We start from the raw sequence: 21,112 nt of genomic DNA, 5'->3' as shown, positions 1-21,112 counted from the left end.
ATTTTACGTAGCTAACAGTACTGTTACCCACCTCGGGAAATTCAAAACCGATACCACACTTTCTCTCTAACCTACCACCACACTCCAACGCTACCCCCGACTGCCCTTTTTCCTCGTCAGTACAGGAGCCAGTCTAGGATCACATATTGCTTGTAGCTCTCATGTCTCTATAATCTCCTTTAGTCTGGAACAGTCCCTCAATCTTTCCTTATCTGTGTTTTATGGCGTTCATGTTTAAGAGGAATACAAAACCTGTAAAAGAAATATAGAATGCTCACTTTGGGTTTGTCTGATGTTCACTTAGGATCAGACCACGGTTGTGCACTATCAGTCACACTGTTCCATTAGTGATGCCATGTCCTTGTGATGGAATCATCTAGAGACAAGAGGTCCATCTTCCCCTCACTGATGATGTTCACTTTAATCACCCAGTCAGAATGACAGCCAGTTTCCTGACAGTAGGTTACTTTGATCCCTTTGCAACAACTAAGTAACCTGCCAGAGACACTTGAAGACCATGCAAAAAGTTTTATGACTCTTGCCCCAACCCAGATATAGCAGCCACTGACAACTCTTACCATGAGTGAAAAATGATGAGAAAGGTGTTTTTAATGTCATATTAAAAATAAGAAAACCGGGGCACCTGGCTGGCTCAGCTGGTAGAGCATGTGATTCTTAATCTCAGGGCTTTAAGTCCAAGCTGCATGTTGGGTATATAGATTACTTAAAAATAAAACCTTTAAAAAAAAAAAAAAGGTAAGAAAACCAAGACTTTGGGGAAAAAATTATGGGAACTGGTCAAGACCAAAGAAAATCATTGCCAGAATCAGGAAAGCCTATTTTGAGAGAACCAGCAAACCACGCAGCTAGCCAATACTTCCGCCATTTATATTCATCACTAGGTGCTCTGCAGATGTGAAGTAAAGGAACTGTCTCTATTTGTTACAAAGCTGATTGTTAGAAATACTCATAAAATCCCACTAACACCATGCTTAGCAAGGCTTCCAAACACTTTTACAAAATTGAGCAAAGTCTAATTCTGGAAAAGGGGCGGGGGATACACTCCTCAGGTGATTCTGATGTGGAATGAGGGTTAAATTCACTAGTAAACTGGTTTCGACCACCAGCATTAGAATCACCTGAATAGGTGTTATAAATGCAGAATTTTCAGCCCATCACAGACACACCGAATCAGAAATTCTGGAGGTCAGGCCTAGCAGTTCATGTTCTAAAGCGCCTGCTAAGTGGTTTTGCAGTGCCGGTCCCTTTCTGCTGGCCACGCCCTCCCTGTGGAGCAGCCTGGCACCTAGCCAGAATGGCATGAGCCCGAAGTCCCACTTTCACGAGGACTGGCAATGGTGCATGGCCACATGGTTCAATCAGCCAGCACGAAAAATTCACAGACAAAAAAAGTCCTGACGCATCACCCAGGCCCTATGTCTGGACCCCTCCAGCCCAAAGTGAGGTGCCCCACCGTGAGGCATTACACCAAAATGCGAACTGGCAGGGGCTTCAGCTCAGAAGAGTTACGAGAGGCTGGCATCTACTAGAAGGTGGCATGGACCACTGGGATCTCAGTGGATGCAAGAAGGCAAAACAAGTCCACAGAGTCCTTGAAGGCTAGCACACAGCAGCTGTGGGGTACTCGAAGCCCACCCCTTCCCAGGAAGTCCTTGGTCCCCAAGCAGGGAGAGAGCTCTGCTGAAGACCTCAACCTGGTTACCCAGCTGACAGGACCAGTCATGCCAACATGCAATGTCTATTAGAAGGAGAAAGCCAGAGGCACAATGGAGGAGGAGAACTGCAAGGCGTTGGCCAGCGTTCACGTGGCCTGTGTCCATGCCCGGCTCTGGCACCCAGGCAAGCAAAAAGGGCCAAGGAAGCTGCAGAACAGGGTGTTGAGAAGAAAAAATAAGTGCCATTGGCAAATTGTGAAAAAAAAATAGTACAAATACATAAATAAAATGCCCTCTGATTCTGATGCACACTAAAGTCTGAGAACCACTATTACGAATGCCAATAAAGGACTACTGAATTAGAAAAAAAAAGAATGTGTGTTTTTGCTTCCACTGAAAATGGGTATTAAAGAAAAGGCCGACACACAGTCATGACAGCACACCAACACTGCTGTTCTGACTGCACTTGCGTAAGATACAGGAACACGCTTGGGGAGGCTGGTGGGCTGGGTGGCTGGTTCAACTGGTGGAGCATGCGACTCTTGATCTCAGGGTGGTGAGTTCAAACCCCACACTGGGTGCAGATAAAATAAAGGGAAAAAGAAAGAAAAAGAAAATGAACAAACAAACATGACCACGCCACCTAACAGATGCTGAAGCTCCATCAGAGACCAACTGGGAGGCAGTAAGGTATGTGTATACAGACAGGATTTTCCCCAAGGCCACCTTACAAATATCTGGTACTGCTAGACAATTAAAGGACTGCAACAGGTAATTTAAAAAATCAAGCGTGCAGTAACTGTCCATTATATATTAAGCCTACGGTGTGTCTGGCACTCCACTAGGTTCAATAAGGACATTGAGAGCTGACAAACTTAAAGAAAAGTGGTGAACAGAGAATAACAGCCAAAAGCAAAGAGGTCAAATAATCTCAGAGAGGGCTTCTTGATGGAGGGGGTACTTGAGCTGGGCCTTGAAAGAGGGGGTAGACCTGAAACATGCTGAGGTCTAAGAAATTTGTGTATTCCAGACATAAAGCCAGGACAAGGATGGCACTACCAGATATTCAAGTACACAGAGCACTCAAGGTCGGAAGCTGCACGTGGCACCTAGGACTAAGTTCTGTCTCAAAATTAAGCCATTCCAGAGGAAAACAGAGACATGGCTTAATTATTTGGCTTAACTGACAGCCTGACCTAACCCACTCATGAATTTGATTACCCAAGATAATGTATTCATCATTTTGAGTTTAAGTAGGACCAAGTTGGGTCACTTGCAACCAAGAACCCTAATTAGCACACACATATATTCTTGGCCGTCTGAATTTGAGCATCACCGCACTCAATCACTCAATCTTGATCTAGTTTAAGAGTCAAAGGAACTAGGAAAAAATATATAGGCTCCCCCCAACAGTGTATGAGCTTTAGTTGGTTCTACCTCGCCAATACTTAACCTTGTCAATCTTAATCCTAGTCATTCTGCCGGATACATACTGATATGTCACTGTGGTCTTAATATGCATTTTCCTAATGACATTTTACACTATTCATGTTTATTGACCATTTCAACGAATTCTTTTGTGAGATGCCTAGTCACAATTTTGTCCATTTTTAAAAAATGGTTTTGTTGTGGCATCACTGATTGTACTAATTCTTTGTGTATTCTAGACATGTCTTAAGTCAGATATATATGTAGAGCACATTTTTCTCCTAATCTGTACTTTGTTTTTTAATATTCTTTTATGTCTTTTGATGAGAAGTTTTTCATTTTGATGAAGTCCAATTTGCCAAGTTTTTCTTTCATAGTTACAGACCCCAAGGTCATGAAGATATTCTCCTAGGTTTTTTGTTTTCCACATTTAGGTCTGTAACTGACACCAAATTAATCTTTTTGTTTATATTGTGACATAGGGGTCAAGGCTCATTTTTTTCCAAAGAAGATCCACTTGTTCCAGCATTAATTAAAAGGCTTTCTTTCTAGCACCGAATTGTTTTGGCATTTGTGTCAAAAATCAGCTCACCGTACTTGTTAGCCTATTTCTACATTCTCTATTATGTTACACTGATCTATTTGTCTATCTTTATGCTGCCTTAATACTATAGTCATACTGTGTTAACCACTACGGCTTGACCTTGAGTCTTAAAATCAAGTACTTAAGTTCTTCAAGTTTGTCTTGATTATTCCCATCCTCAACATGTCTAATTTTGAGGACCACTTTATTGACTTCTGTGTAAAGTCTGCTAAAATTTTGATAAGAGTTGTGTTGAATCTACAGATTAATTTGAGGAGAACAGACATCTTAACAAAAGTGAGTCTTCCAATCTATGAATTTTCCATGGGAGAGAAAATAAAGGGGCCTACACACAGATTCCTCCAGACTCCACCTGTCTCTTTTTCCCTTATGATCCAGCTGTGTATCTTCACTATTCTGCTGTAATAAATCTTAGCCTTGAATACAAACATAGAGTCACAGTAAGCCCTTTTAGTGAATCTCTGAAGACAGAAGTGACCCTGGGAACCCCAACACATAAGTATATTAATGGTTCATTTTTTTTAATTGCTGAATAGTATTCCATGGTATAGCTGAATGACAATGCTTCTCCATTTAGTTGTTGAAGAATATTAGAATTGTCTCCAGATCTAATAGCTATGAACAAAAACAAAACAAACATTTGTCAACAAGTTTTGTGTGAACATAAGCTTTCATTTCTCTAGGTAAAAACCTAGGAATGGGACAGTTGGGTACATGGTAAATGTATGATTAATTTTTAAGATTTTGCCTGTTTTCCAGAATGGCTATACCATTTCGCATTCTCACCAGCAACGTATTAGAAATCCAGCAGTTTGTATCCTCACCAGAATTTGGTACTGTCACTGTGTTTTCCAATTTTAGCTGTTCTAATAGGTGTGTAATATCTCATCATGGTTCAAATTTGCATTTCCCTAGTGGCTAATGATGCTGAGTTAGTGAAGCATCTATTTAATGTTGGCCCTTTTTACAATTGGGTTAATTACCATCGTGCATTTTTTTTAATATATTCTGGATAAAAGTCTTCTCTGGGAATCTCAAACATATTCTTCTAGTCAATAGCTTAACAGTATTTTTTGCAGAACAAAAGTTTTTAGATTTGATGATTATCAAAGTTTTGTTTTATGCACATCTAAAAACTCATTGCCAAACCCTGAGACCTTCTATTTCTGAAAGCTTTATATGTTTATAGTCTTAGGTTTTATACTTAAATCTGTGACCCATGTTGAGTTAATTTTTGTATAAGGTATGAGAGCTTTGGTTAAAATTCATATTTTTGCAAATAAATATCTAATTGTTCCAATATCTTTGTTGAAAAGATCCTTTTCCACTGAATTACCTTTGTACTCTGTCAAACAATGAGGACAAGGATGAACCTTACAAACATTATGCTGAGTAAAATAATCTAGACACAAAAGGACAAATATTATAGGATTCCACTTACATGAAGTACCAAGAATCAGCAAATTCATCGAAATGAAAATTAGAACAATGGCCCTTAGGAGGACACGGGAAGGAGGGGGAACTGGTGGGGAGGGGTATCTATTTCATCTTGGGTGAGTGTGCATAACATGTCATTGTGGTAGGCAGAATAATGACCCCCTCAAAGATGGCCACATCCTAATCCCCAGAAACTGTGAATATGTTACCCGACAAAGGGGGAATTTAGGTAAAAGATAAAACGGAGAGATTTTCTGGGTGGGTCCAATATTATCACAAGGGTACTTAATGTGGAAAAATGAGACAGAAGCAGCAGTCACTAGAGTAAGATGAGAAAAGAACTTGAAGGGGGCCGTAACCCAAGAAACACTGGCAGACTCTAGAAGATGGAAAACGACAAGGAAATAGATTCTCCCTGAAAGCCTCCAGAAAGGAATGCAGTCCTGTTGACAAGTTCATTTAACCCAGTAAGACCCACATCATTCTGGCCTCCATAACTGTAAAATAACTTTATGTTGTTTTAAGCCACTAAGTTTGTGGTGATTTGCTACAGTAAAAATAGCAAAAAAATAGTGTTTTTTGAGGAATTACTCCACTAACTTACTGAGTTAATGTCCATAGAGCTATCTTGTATCATCCTTTCCATGTCCATACAGTTTATAGCATTATCTCCTCCTTCATTACTGATGCTGGTAATTTGTGTCTCCCCCCCCCCACCCTTTGCTAGTCTGGCTATAAACTTATGAATTTTACTGAGCTTTTTGTTAAAAAAAAAAATACAGCTTTGGCTTTCATTGATTTTTTTTTCTTCTGTTTTCAATTTCATTCATTTCTGACCTATCTTCAGTAGTTCCTTCTATTTGACTTGGGTTTACTTTGCTTTTCTAGTTCTAAGGTAGTAACTTAAATTATTGATTTGAGACCTTTTCTTCTAGTAAGTGTACTTAATGCTTCTTAGCACATCTTTGGCTGTATCCCACAAATTTTAATATGCTATGTTTTCATTTTCATTTAGTTCAAATATTTTAAAATTCCCTTTGAGACTTTTTGATCCACGGATTGTTTAGAAATATTATTTCCACGAGTTCGAATTTTCTTGTCATCTGTTACTGATTTCTAATCTAACTTCATTATGGTCAGAGAACATACCTGATGATTTCAACTCTTTAAGATCTCTTAATGTTTGTTTTACAATCCAGGATGTGGATTATATTGGGGAATGTTCCACGTACACTTGAAAACAGTGTAATATCTGCTGATGTTGGTGGAGCATTCTACAAATGGTAATTAGCTGTACTTGGTTGATGGTGGTGTGCAGTTTTTTTATATCCTTGCTTATTTTCTGTTCACTAGTTCTGCAGATTACTAAAAGAGAAGTGGTAAAATCTCCAAAACAGATTTCTCTTTTCAGTTCTGAGTTTTTACTTCATGCATTCTAAAGTTCTGCTGTTAGGTACATGTACACTTACATCTTCTCAGCAAACTGTTTTATCATTGTGTGATGTTATCTCTTGTTCTCTTCTCACACAACCTTTCTTAAAAAACATTTTTAAATTTAAGGGGCATCTGGGTAGCTCAGTCAGTTAAGCATCCATCCCACCCTTGGTTTCTGCTCCGGTTGTGATCTCCGGGTCCTGGGATTGAGCCCTGTGTCAGGCTCCACACTCACTGTGGCATCTGCTTGAGATTCTCTCTTCCTCTGACCCTCCCGCTCATGCTCTCATACTCTAAAATAGTCTTTAAAAATATATTTTTTTAAATTTAAAATTAGGAGTCCACTAAAGAGGAAGACCTGAGGTCCTAGAAACATTAACTCATGAACGCAATGGGGGAAAAAATCCAAGCATAACAAACAACAAACTTAAAAAGCAACTGGCACAAATTAAGAGGAATAATCCAGAGGGTGAAGCTGGAAAACACCCACAAAGAAATTGTACTTCTCAGTAAATAATACGAATGAAATGCTGGAAGAACTTGATAAAAATGTCAAATTTCTACTCAATAAGAATGCAATAATACAAATATAAGTAAGTTAAATTTTAACACAGTCCTGCTCAAGAAAATACACATACACCTGAAAGCATGGCCTCAAAATACACAAAGCAACAACTTCCAGAACTAAAGAGAAAAACTAAACAGAAACCACAATTAGAGACTTTTAACAGAGCCCTCTCAGAAACATATATCAAGCATAAAACACAAAAATAACTATACAGCAGGTATGAAGATAATAAGCTCTCCAATAAATACAAATATTCAGGGTACTGCTTTAGCACATGTGACATTCACAGAAAGTTCTATGTGCTAGTCATAGAGAAAACCTCAATAGATGCCAGGTATATATTCTCTGCCCAAAATGTTGACAAGAACTCCTGACAAAAGGAAAGCTTAATATACAAGCACCCTTATGTCTACAATGATTTATTTTTATTTATTTGAGAGAGAGAGAGCATGCGCGTACAGAGGGCGAAGGAGCAGCAGACTCCCTACTGAGTAGGGAGCTCTCCACCGGGCTCGATTCCAGGACCCTGAGACCATGATCCGAGCCAAAGGCAGACACTTACCCAACTAAGCCACCCAGGTGCCCCTTTACAATGATTTTTTTAAAAAACAAAGAAGCCCATAATAATAAATAATCCGGAGAGAGGAATTTGTAGGGTAATTATGAAATTCTCCCAGATGGTTAACAAAGAAAGCTACAAGGGTTAATGTTTGTGGGTTACTAAGGTGGTGTTCAGAGAGAAAGTTATAGATTCAAATACATTTATCAAGTACCAACAAAGAGTGGAAATGGATGAGCTTATCAGTATTCAACTTAAGCTGAGTTGAAAAAGGGGGCACCTGGGTGGCTCAGTTGTTGAGTGGCTGCCTTCTTTGGCTCAGGTCATGACCCCAGGGTTCTGGGATCAAGCCCCACATTGGGATCCTTACTCTTTGGGAGGCCTGCTTCTCCCTCTCCTACTCCCCCGACCGTGTTCCCTCTCTCACTGTGCCTCTGTCAAATAAATAAATAAAATCTTGGGGGGGGGTAGAAGAAGCTAGAAAAAGAAAATAGAGCAAATTCAAAGAATAAGAAAAATAACAGAATTAAGGACAAACATCAATGAAGTGGAGAACAAAAACACTAATAAAAATCATCAATATTAAGATGGACAAATTTTTTGGCAAGACTGTTCAGAAGAAAAACAAAGAAGATACAAAAGAAAGAATTGTACAAATAAGTAAGAAAAAACAGAATACAATACTAAAAGAAACAAATAACTATACAAGAACAAAATGAAAAAAGGGGAAATGTTATGTAGATAACAGAAATATTAAAAACTATGTGAAATATTATGAATTAAAAACATATTTGAAAATTCAGGTGAAATGGATAAATTTTTTAGAAGATTTTTATTTATTTATTTAGTTTTGTAAGAGAGAGCAGGCCCATGGGGGGCGGGGAGCAGACTCCCTGCTGAGCAGGGAGCCCGATATGGGGATGTAGGACCCCATCCCAGGACTTTGGGATCATGACCCAAGCTGAAGGCAGATGCTTAATCAACTAAGCCACCCAGGCACCCAGAAATGGATAAATTTTGAAAGAATATAAACTGCCAAAACGGCCACAAGACTGACAGAGTTCATATTGTTACCACAACTTGGTCAAAGAACACTGTATGTTTAACATCGATATGAGAGGAAAAAAAACTGCTGATTCTTCCTCTCAATTCCATGAAGTCCCAAGTCCAGATAATTTTGCATTTTGAAGCAAAGTTCACAAAAGTTAAAGATGCAAAAATCCTACACAAACTGTTAACTGAATCCAATGGAGTATTCAAAAAAAAGAGAAATTAGACCAAGCGGTACTTATCCCAATAATACAAAAACAGTCTATTATCTTTGAGTGTAACCTAGGACATTGAACGATTAAAGAAAAGGAGCACCTGGGTGCCTCAGTGGGTTAAACGTCTGCCTTCAGCTTGGGTCATGATCCCAGGGTTCTGAGATCAAGCCAGGCATTGGGCTCCCTTCTCAGCGGGGAGCCTGCTCCTCCCTCTCCCTCCACCTGCTGCTCCCCAGCGCACGCACACACGCGCACATTATCTGCCCATCAACAACAAAAAAATCTTAAAAAAAAAAATTAAAAGAAAAAAATATAACCCTCTCGGGGACAAGAAAATAGGTATTTAATAAAGTATAAAACCTATTTGATGATGAAAAATTATAAATGATGGCTTGATAGTAAACTCTGGAGTGTAAGAGAAACCATTTGACCTTGACTCTTGAAACACTGTCCTTAAAGCAATAATTTAATGACAGGATTGTACTTCCTTCCCTACTGGTCCAAACACACTAGCAGGTCCTGCAGGGAAAGCAATTACACAATCATAATAACGTAAATGCTATTCACTGGTTTTTGACCTTTATAATATGATAAGATAAAGCACTAAAGTATTGTAAACTGGTAATGCACAATGACGGACACGAATGAGACAGAAGCAATAGAAGGTTGTAGAGATACTAATTTTCTCATCTTATGAAACAGAAACCCTGGAATAGTATCTAAAGTTGCTGGATAGAAGAAGTAATTTTAGAATATGCCTTTACATTCAAAAGGAAAGCAATCGAAGAATTAAAAATAAGTGAAAAACCAACAGCTTCCCACTAAGATAGGAAAAAGGCAAGGATGTCCCTCTCACCACTCCTTTTCGACACTACTAGAAGTCAAATTAATGCAGTAAGACAAAAAAAGGAAATAAAAGGTATACTGACAGAGAAGAAAAAAATAAAAGTGTTCGCAGATGAAATGTTTCTACATAGGAAACCCAAAGGGAATCCACAAAAAAACCTCCTGGAACTAATAAGCAATTATAGCAAGACTGCAAGATGCAAGGTTAATATACACGAGTCAATCATATTCCTACATGCTATCAGTGAACACGTAGAGTTTGAAATTAAAAACACATACCATTCACATTAGCATTCCCCAAAATGAAATTCTTGTGTATAAATCTAACAAAATATGTACAAGATCTGTATAAGGAAAACTATAAAACTCTGATGAAAGAAATTAAGGAACCACACAAATGGGGAAATATTCCACATTCATGGATAGAAAGATTCAATATTTTCAAGATGTCAGTTCTTCCCAACAAAAACTCAGCTAGGTGCCTTTGCTTGGACAGTAAATCTTAAATGGTCCAGAACAGTCCAAAGTTGCTTAGGGGCAATAAACATCCCCCAACCCCTGCGTGGCAATCTAGAGTCCCACATGCATACAACAGATTTTAAATAAACAACAAGTGATTACAAAGATGAAGGAACAAAACTTGAATCATTCAATTCTATCTTCTATGAGGTAACTTGGGAGTGTTCAGTAGTGTTTGATATATAAAACAGCGTGAGGGCACGTGGGTGGCTCAGTGGGTTAAAGCCTCTGCTTTCGGCTCAGATCATGATCCCAGGGTTCTGGGACCAAGCCCCACATCAGGCTCTCTGCTCGGCGGGGAGCCTGCTTTCTCCTCTCCTTCTCTCTCTGCCTGCCTCTCTGCCTACTTGTGATCTCTGCCTGTAAATAAATAAATAAATCTTTAAAAAAAAAAGTGTGAAATAAGAGGTATAATAAGTGCAAATTTTAGCTCATACATGAACTATTTCACTAAATTTGAATAACAGATTTAATACTGAAATGTATTCTTCTCAGTTATTTGCTTTGTAACTAAAGAATGAATCAAGAAAATACACAAACATCAGGGGCATGATTTGGTAACTGCCTCACTTATGTCTTTTGCAATTGTCTGTTCTGTTAGAATTCACTTACTAATTATCAGACAATTATTTCCTTTTTGTACTGCAAGAACTTGGGAAGTTATTTTTATTCAAAGAATTCATTATACAATTAAAACAAAAATTTTCAAATCTCCTGTGTGGTACCCACCAACATGAAATAACATCTACAGTGATACCAAACAAAAAAATACTCAAAAATGGGGGAGCAGAGGGGACAGAGGAAGGTGATAGAAGCAATGCCAGAACCATTTTGAAATGTGGAATACCTTAAGCATTGTATATGGCTTCATTTACTGATTATTACTGAATACCTTAAGCATTGTATATGACTTCATTTACTGATTATTACTGAAAATAATTCTGTAGTAAAAAGGGAAGTATCTTTAAAAAATGATCCAGGGAGCCAAATATGGTCCTGATTAAAGAGTCTAGTTCTAGAGTCTGTAATCTTAATTATCTCTAGTATCAAAAGAACTAAAAGCACTACAGATTCAATGCAATCTCTACCAAAATGCTGTCACTTTTTGCAGAAATGGGCGATTTGATTCTAAATTTATATGGAAATGGAAGGGACTCTGAAGAGCTAAAACTGTATCCAAAAGGAACAAAGTTGAAGGGCTCACATTTCTTGATTTTAAAACTTACTGCAAAGCTACAGTAATTAAGACAACATGGTACTGGCATAAGGATAAACATATAGACCAATAGATGGAACTGAAAGTTCAGTAAAGCTATACATCTATGATCCAGTGTTTTTTTTGACAAACGTGGCAAAACCATTCACTGGGGAGAGAAAAGTCTCTTTGACAAATAGTGCAAGAGCTTCCAGGTTGGTGAATGCATCCCCTGCTGGGAGGTAGCTAACATACCCCAGTTCCCTGGAGACAGAAGCGTGAGGTACCATCCAGATCTCACCCTATGTCCCTCTTCATCTGGCTGTTCATCTGTAAAGTTCATCATATCCTGTATAATAAACTGGTAAATGTAAAAAATAAACCAAAACCAAATGATACTGGGACAACTAACTATCCACATGCAAAAGAATGAATCTGGATCCCTACCTCATACCTTATATAAAAACTAATTCAAAATGAATCAAAGATCTAAATCTAAGAGCTCAAGCCACAAAACTCTTAGAACACAAGTATAAATTTTTATGACCTGGCATTAGACAATGGGTTCTTAGATTTGGCCATCAAAGGGAAAAGAGATAAACTGGATAAGACTTTGTCAAAATTAAAAACTTATACAAGTAAAATGTTATGAAAGCTTTTCTGTTGCTTTCTGTCCTTTACATAAATTATACATATTATGTACAAAAAAATTAAAACTTACATCAAAAGACACAACCAAGTGAAGACAATCCAAAAATGGTAACAAACATTTGCAAATAATATATATCTGACAAGTCTAGTATGCAGAATATTAAAAAAAGTCATATCTCAACAATAAAGACAAAAACCTAATTAAAGGATTTGAATACGCATTTCTCCAAAGAAGATATACAAATGGCCAACATGCATATTAGAAGAGGCTATTATCATTAGTCAGTAGGGAAATGTAAATCAAGGAGTTACCACTTCACACCCACTAGGATGTTATAGGCATAACAAATAAAACAACAGAAAATAACAAGTGTTAGATGTAAGAAAGTGGAAACCTCACAAATTGCTGATGAAAATTTAAAATGCTGCAGCCCCTTGGGACAAGAGTTTGGCAGTTCCTAAAAGAATTAAACATTAAATTACCTTATGACCCAGCAAGCCCATTCCTAGGTATATTACCAAGAGAACTTAAAACATACATTCACACAAAAATTTGCACACGGATGTTTACAGCAGCACTATTCACAATAACCAAGAAGTGGAAACAACCAAGGGCAATTCATCAATGAATGGATAAACAAAATGTGGTACATCCACTCAATGGAATATTATTTTCTTTCTTTCTTTTTTTTTTTAAAGATTTTACTTATTTATCTGACAGACAGAGATCACAAGCAGGCAAGAGAGCCAGGCAGAGAGAGAGGAGGAAGCAGGCTCCCTGCTGAGCAGAGAGCCCGATGCGATGCGGGGCTCCATCCCAGGACCCTGGGATCATGACCTGAGCCGAAGGCAGAGGCTTTAACCCACTGAGCCACCCAGGTGCCCCTGGAATATTATTTTCAATCATAAAAAGGAATGAAGTGCTGATATATGCTACTGCATGGTTGAACTTTGAAAATCTTATGCTAAGTGAAAAGCCAGACACAGAAGTCCACAGTATTATTCAATTTACATAAATGTCCAGACTATGTAAATATTAAACAGAAGTAGACTGATTACCAGAGAATGGAAGAAGGAGCAATTGGGAGTGATTGGCTCACTGGCACAGGATTTCTTTTTGGGGTGATGGAAATTATAGTGAATTGTACATTTCTAAATGGTTAATTTCATGTTATATGAGTTATATCTCAATATTTTTTATTTATTTTTATTATTTATTTTTTATTTTACTTTACACTGAGGGGGTGCCTGGGTGGCCCAGCTGGTTAAGCAACCAACTCTTGGTTTTGGCTCCAGTCGTGATTATCAGGGCCTTGAGATGGAGCCCTACATAGGGCTCTGCACTCAGCTCTGAGTCTGCTTAAGATTCTCTCCCTCTGGGCGCCTGGGTGGCTCAGTGGGTTAAAGCCTCTGCCTTCAGCTCAGGTCATGATCCCAGGGTCCTAGGATCGAGCCCCACATCAGTCTCTCTGCTCCGCAGGGAGCCTGCTTCCTCCTCTCTCTCTGCCTGCCTCTCTGCCTAGTTGTGATTTCTCTCTGTCAAATAAATAAAATATTAAAAAAAAAAAAAAGATTCTCTCCCTCTGTCCTTCCCATTCATGCTCATGCTCTTTAAATAAAATCTTAAAAATAAATAAATACAGGCACTAAAAGCAAAAACAAAAGTGGTTACCTCTGTGGGGAAAGAGCATCCTTTTACTCATCATTTAATACCACTGTGATTTTTTTTATAACCATGTGCAAGGTATTATTTAATAACCTCAAAATGCATATATACATATTTGTACTTTTTGCCCCAGGTACTTCTCAGAGAACTTGCCCCACTGTTGAAGTGTGGGCCTCAATAGTCAGGACTGTCCTACAAAACTCTGTGCCCTGGCCATAGCTGTTGATGCATGAGTGGACTCCTGACTCCATGCTGGGCCAATCAGATTCTCAAGCCCTAGCATCTGGGATTAAGATAAAAATGCTACCTAGTGTGGAACTGAGAACAAGTGAATTTGGGAGCTGAGGTAATTAAATTCATGTACAGAGATGAATGTGGCCTAAGGAAGAAAAACTGATAAGAGTTGCTTAGATTCCTGCTATCTTTCCAGTTCCTGATTCTGCTCTTGGGATGCCAAGATGCCCTCCCTATCTCTAGGTTCTACAGCCTTATAACAAATGCCTTTTTTCAGTGGCCTACCAAGATCAGGATGATAGGAGAGATCTAAGGTGGGTACAAACAAAAGGTGATGAATTATCTAGAATCATGGTGACAATAAAAAAGCAGACTGACTTTCAGTGGGTTTTATTATTGCTTTAAATTCTCTAAAATGATAGTGATCAAGGGGCACCTGGGTGGCGCAGTCAGTTGAGCATCTGACTCATTGTTTCGGCTCAGGTTGTGATTTCCCATCCTGGAATCAAGCCCCTGCGCCAGGCTTTGTGCTCGGTGCTTGTGCTCAGTGCTGAGCCTGCTTGGGGACTCTCTGCCCCTCTCCCCCAGCTTATACTCTCTGTTTCTCTATCTCTCTCTCAACTAAATCTTTAAAAAATAAAATAAATAAATAAAATACTAGTGATCAAATACTTCTCTCTACCCTCCTCCGCAAACCACTGCTTTTTGCATGAGCTAGTCTAATTGTTAGATACAAAGTACCTTGAATATAACCAGTAATAATGATCTTGACCGAACCAACAATCTAAAGAGAAAAAGGTGAAAGAAATCAGAGTCGTATTGCATTCCTGCTTTGTCCAAAATTAACAGAAGTCATTAATTCAAGTAAAGAAATTTTATTTTAAATATTAAATGACTAAGAGAAAAAAGTAAATAAAACTTTTTTTTAAAATTATGATTCCTGCCTTTGTTTAAAGGAAGTGATTTGATATGGATCACTAAATGAACAGTCACTGTAGGGACTAAGCCATTAGCACTATGCACATAACAGAGACCAACAAAGATAGGTTGAACCAAAGTATTTCTAAATCATAATTTAAACCTTTGGATCTCAATGTCCTGTACATAAGATCTTTTAGAAACTCTGAGGGAAACATTAAAGATATTTTATGAATGCTTAAAGGGAAAAAATGTACATATGAACAACTGTAATATGGCAGATACAAAATCAAAATACAGATTGTATCACAAAAATGAATTATGATCTCTGTAGTTATGATTGGCCACTCACTGAATTTCAAAGTTTCCTATCTGAATGAAGAAGAAAGAATTAGGACTTGCATGGGAAAGTAACTCAAACCTGGTAGGATCTTGAATCCTCTGAGAATAGGAGGTCCACCAGGACTGTCCTAAGTCTGAGACTTGTGGTCACAGTACCATCCCAGTTCACAACATTTCTGATTGATTAATCAGTCTTTTCACTGCCTCTATTCAGCACATATTCACTGAGCATTTTTAACGTACAAGGTGTATTCCAGGCAATGAGGATATACTGGTGAATAAGTCAGATACAGGCCCTCAACTCCCTGAGTAAAAAATGTAGCAAAGGAACCGAGGAAACAAGTTCTTCAACAACTTACTTTACATATGTGAAAATTAATAAAAGGAAACCTCACTAAAGTGGACCTGGGGGGCGCTTGGGTGGCTCAGGTGGTTAAGCGTCTGCTTTTGGCTCAGGTCATAATCCTGGGGTCCTGGGATGGAATCCATGGTTGGGTTCCCTGCTCAGCAAGGAGTCTGCTTCTCCCTTTGCCCTTCCCACTGCTCATAAGAGCGCACACGCGCGCGCGCTCTCTCTAAGTAAGTAAAATCTTTAAAAAAAAAATTTTTTTTTAAGAAGGGACGCCTGAGTGGCTCAGTCATTAAGCATCTGCCTTCGGCTCAGATCATGATCCCAGGGTCCTGGGATTGAGTCCTGTATCGGGCTCCTTCCTAAACGGAGAGTCTGCCTCTCCCCCTGTTTGTGCTCACACACACCCCTCTCTCTCTGGAAAATAAATCTTTTTAAAAAATTAATTAAGAAAAATAAGTAAAGGAGCTAGAAGAGGCTGAAAAGGGGAGCTGTACCACCCAATGTCAATTATAAGAACTGTCATTTACAGACCCCTAACAAGAAGACTCTGCAACCGGAAAGAATCAGTTACAGGCACCAACAGGGAGAGATGTACATCGCATCTCCTACAGGAAGTCTACTATCCTTACAACTCAACCACTGAGAAACCAGCATCACCCTCAACTCCTGCTTTTCCCCAATGGGCTTTCCTTCAAAATAATCCATCCCAACGTCCTCCTCTGTAAAATAAAGTTCCTCTCCTTTGTTTGTGGGACTTGTCTGCGGTTTGCACAGCCTGCATGTCCCGAACTGCAGTTTCTCTGTTATTTCCTAACAAACCCATTTTTACTGTTAAAGTAACTGGCAGTTTTATTTTTTAGATTAACACATGTTACTTTCCAGGACACATAGGATCCTGTGGTAATCGAAGCAGGGAGTACCTAACTTGTGTTCCCAAAAGAAGAGAGTTAGCCAGGAATGTACAAGTGGAACGAGGTGGGGATGAGGCAAAGGAAACAGCTGATGGAGAGGGCCTAGAGGAAAGATTCAAAACAAAGAACTGAAAGAAGGTTCAATAGGAGAGGGAATGCCGTGATGAGGTCTGAGAGCTGAGTGGGGGAGGAGCCAAGAAAGGTCTCATAAACCACTAGAGACATTTCTCTATCTGGGTGAAAATCAATTTAAAACAATTTACTACAAAACGGAAGAGAGTCTAGAAGTTTAACACCTTGTGACTTACTGTTCACAGAAACATACCTGTAATGCTGTTATCATAAAGGCTTTCAATATATTCACGGTGATTAAAAAAAAATACAGTGAAGATATATACTTCAGAACAGCTTCTCCCAAAAAATTATGACTATAAAGCGTATTATTTTCTTCTCTATAACACACAATCTATATGGGAAAAGAAGGCATCCTGTGGGGAAACATATCAACAAGGTCCAGGTGCCCACGACAATTTACAAAATTTACAAAATACCGTAAAGCCAGTATTTCATACCCAAACATACCCTTTCTGCACTATAATGAAACAGGCCCCTTAGGATCACACGCTTAGTATGCAAAATCTGACAAACACTTTCAAATCTACATCAAATATAAAATCATCCCATGTATCCGTCAAGACTAAGATACGGGGTATTTCTCATAAAGGTTCTAAATATCTGTAACTGGAACTTTGCCCTTAAGCACCAAAACTTTTTACTTTTGATGGAATTTCCCTAAAAATTACCTATGCATCTACACCCACCAACTGTGCAGGTTAATCTTCACTCCACATTTTGGGGCCATTGTTTTGGACATTAATTATGGGCTCCAGTATTCACTGTGAACTAGGATTTAGTGGAGGTATAGGTGCCCCTTCCTCAAAGCACCCTATGGTTATAGTGATTTTTTTTTTTACCTTTTTAAAAATATATATACACATAGTTGTAGATTTCGTCTTTACCACTTGTCAGTGTTCACGGGCTACAATCCCGACGCCTATCCAGGCTTCCTTCTAATTTGCTGCTTCTAAGTTTCGGCCTAGGAAACCAGAAAACTAAACTAGCTCAAATTATATGGAAAATGAACAGAGTTGTTGAGTCCCTCCTACCAGAAATACATGGATTTCACGCCACTGATTTGGCTGCTGGAGACTATTTAGCGTCTCACTAGCCCTTCTCACCAATACCCCACGGTGTTTCCCAGGAGCGGAGGCCACTCCTACAACGCCAAGTTATCTCCAGGTGCTACAACCTAAGTGATTCCTGGTTTGCCTCCACCACTCTTAGGTGCAAAATAAGGAGGGAGAAGGCCAAAAGGACCAGTTCGCCGCACGCAAACCTAAAATTCCCCCCGTGGACGCTTCACGGAAAAGTAGCATTTACAAATAAACTGCAACTAAAATGTACTGAGCTTGTCTGCAGCATTCTCGGCTCTTTCTACGCAGGAGCTCGTCTGAGCAGTCCCACATTTCTCGCTAGCTCTGGCACGAGAGGAGACGTCTACCTGGCAGGTTGAAAAGTCATCCCAAGAGCAAAATTAAGCCCTTACACCCAATCTCATCTCGGAAAGAGAGGATGTGTGCAATACAGTAGTTAGAGCCAACTTCTGCCGCGAGCGAGCACTCCCCCCACACACCGGAAGTTTTGAAATATCCTGCAGGCTCCCCGTAGGCAAAGTGCTTTTCCTCGCCCCGTCTCAGCAGGTCCCCAAGGTTCAAGGACCCCTCTGCGAACTGCCGCACGCGGGGCGCGGGTCCCCGGTGCGCCACGGAGAGGAGCGAGGCCGGCAATCACGGCCGACCGCCGGCTCCTCGCCGCGTAACCTTGGCCGCTCGCGAATCGCGAATCGGGCAGGTGGGAGGCACCTGCGGCCGAGCCGGGAAGCCGCGGCCCGGGCCCCCGCACCGGCGTCGGCACCGGGGTGCCTCAGCGTCGCCCGCGCAGGCCCGGCCGGCCGCGAGAGCCTTCGGGGGAGCCCCGCGTGGGGCCGCGCGGCGGGGCCGGGCCCCGAGCTCGGCAAACTCGGCGGCCCGCCCAGCCCTCCCCCGGCCACTCACCGAAGAAGCCTTGCACGATCCCGAGCGGGTGGCTGAGCCAATCCTCCCCACAGGGCATCTCGCCGACGGGCCGGGGCCGGCGCGGCCCGGCGTCCCGCGCCGCGGCTCCTCCTCGGGGGCTCGGTCGCTCGTCGCCCGCGCCCTCCCACGCACGGCGAGCTTCGGGGCGCGGGCCGCCCGGCCTCCCGGCGCCTCAGGGAACCGCGGCTGTGGCGGCGACAGCCGAGAAGCCGCTGGCCACGGGCAGGCGGCGCGTGCGGGCCCCCAGCCTCCACTTCGCACAATGGCGGGAAATAGGCGCCGCCGACCGCGCTGCCTGCGACCTGGGTGGAGCTCGCGCGGGGAGGGGCGGCGGGAACGCGCGGCGCGGCCCCGCGGGCGGGAGGAGGGGCGGGCCGGCTTGCGCGGGGGCGGGGCGGGGCGGGGCGGGGCCGCGACGCGGCGGCAAAGCCGCCGCCATCTTGGAGATGGGCAAAAGGAAGGGCACGCGGGCCTTTGGGGAGACTGGCGTCGTGGCCGAGGTTGGCGTGTTGCAGTTTATCACGCTGCGCAAGTGTGAAGGGGGAAACTGCCGATGTCCAGTGTATTAATTCATGATAGGAGGCCTTGCCCAGGTCGGAGGCCGCAGCAACCTGAAAGTACAAACCCAAGGAGAACCCGGGGTCCTCTCTGGGCAGAATTAGGGGGTGCAACAGCCCTTGGGGTGCACCCACCTCCTCTTGGTGCTGATGTGGTTTTGGTTTTGGTTTTGCTCCTTTCTCTGTAGCCCTGCCTGAAACCCATGCAGTGATTTTCCTTCAGCTACATAACGTCTTATCCCACTGAGGGAGGTATGCATTTCGGTAAGGGGCACTTTGAAAAACCCCAAACGCCCTTTGCTTGTCATCTCCAGCGCTATGTTAGAGGGACCAGTTCCTAAATGAGATGCAAGCTCATAACCGAAAACCTACATGGTCTGCCTCTGCCTAGAAGCTGGAAACAGCCAGGGAGCTTTGACAGGTTCATGCAGAAGGTGTACAGGCACACCGCTGCAATAAAGCGAAAATCGTAGTAAGGCGAATCAAATGAATTTTTTGGTGTTCAGTACACACAAAGATTATGTGTATGCTCTACTATAGTCTATTAAGTGTGCAATAGCATTATGTCTAAAAGAAGGTGCATAATTTAAAATACTGCCTAAGGGGCGCCCGGGTGGCTCAGTCCTTTAGCGGCTGCCTTCAGCTCCATCATGATCCCGGGGTCCTGGGATCGAGCCCCACATTGGGCTCCCTGCCTGGCGGGAAGCCTGCTTCCCCCTCTCCCACTTACCCTGCTTGTGTTCCCTCTCTCGCTGTGTCTGTGTCAAATAAATTTAAAAAAATTTTTTTTTTAAATAAATCGCTTTAAAGATACTGTCCTCAGGGGGCTTCTGGGTGGCTCAATCGGTTAACCAGCCCAGTTCCTGATCTCAGGACTGCTGGATGCAGTCCCACATCCAGCACTCAGTGGGGAGTCTGCTTGAGATTCCCTCTCCCTCTGTTCCTCCCTTTCCCAAATAAATAAATAAATCTTTTTTTTAAAAAAAGTGCTGTCATCTGAACTTTCAGCAAGTCATAATAACCCATCAGTGATCATCATAACAAACACATTAATAAGGAAAATGTTTGAAATGCCATGAGAATTACAAAACCTGTCACAGAGATACACAGTGAGCAAATGCTTTTGGAAAAATAACATCAATGGACTTGCTCTGAATGGTGTTGCCACAAACTTGCAATTTGTAAAAAGAAAAAAAAACCACACAAAACAAAACAAAAACTAAAAAACCAACAAACAAAAAAACCCACAGTATCTGTGAAGTGCAATAAAGCATAATAAAACAATGCATGCCTGTATGGAGATATCCTCAGAATGGAGATGGAGGCATCAGTACACACAAAAGATCACATCTAGCGGTAACCTTTTAGCGAGGAAATTTGGAAAATATCCAAGTTCGGCGATGAAATAGCATGTTTCTCCTAGGCCTGGAATGTACCTGAGAAAACTGCAGTATCAGCAGCCGAAAATAGAGCTTGTTAACAGAATAATGATCTGAATAGAGTCGGGAAAGTGGAGAGCCCACGAACAAGAACTGAATTCAAATCTCAAGTCCCACTTGGGGGAAAGAGGGGGGTCATTTGTGCATCTCATTATGAACTAATTAGTCGCCATACTGGATTATACATCTGGCTCTTGTGAGTCTGGGTGAGTTGAGAACACTGACATGAACATCCAAAGACGCTACCACCACTTGGTTCATTTATTCATTTGTTTCGCAGAGAGGGTTGCCAAGTCCCTCGTAGCAAATGGAGAAATCCCATATTTCAGCTTCGTGACCAGTAACATGCAAATTAAATGTATACAGCCATGAAAAC

General features: G+C 41.2%; 1 protein-coding gene and 1 pseudogene across 3 annotated transcripts in view; one reads left to right on the top strand and one right to left on the bottom strand.

Moving 5' to 3' along the window:
* MCMBP (minichromosome maintenance complex binding protein) overlaps window positions 1–18,912 on the bottom strand; it is a 50,651-nt gene extending 31,739 nt beyond the window's left edge. For both annotated transcript variants that reach the window (XM_080823098.1, XM_080823099.1), the window contains exon 1: window positions 18,720–18,912. In XM_080823098.1, coding sequence (XP_080679224.1) covers window positions 18,720–18,777 — 58 coding nt within the window. In that variant the 5' untranslated portion in view covers window positions 18,778–18,912. The remainder of the gene's footprint in view (window positions 1–18,719) is intronic.
* Window positions 438–18,484, top strand: LOC308355447 (large ribosomal subunit protein eL13-like; annotated as a pseudogene). Its single transcript has 3 exons — window positions 438–490; window positions 1,257–1,860; window positions 18,366–18,484. The product of its transcript is annotated as a large ribosomal subunit protein eL13-like (transcript).
* Window positions 18,913–21,112: the final 2,200 nt, after the last annotated feature.

The sequence above is a fragment of the Martes martes genome (assembly GCF_963455335.1).
Source record: "Martes martes genome assembly, chromosome: 14".
Classification (NCBI taxonomy): domain Eukaryota; kingdom Metazoa; phylum Chordata; class Mammalia; order Carnivora; family Mustelidae; genus Martes; species Martes martes.
Note: the sequence above shows the minus strand (reverse complement) of the source record. Positions and strands in the feature narration are given on the sequence as shown.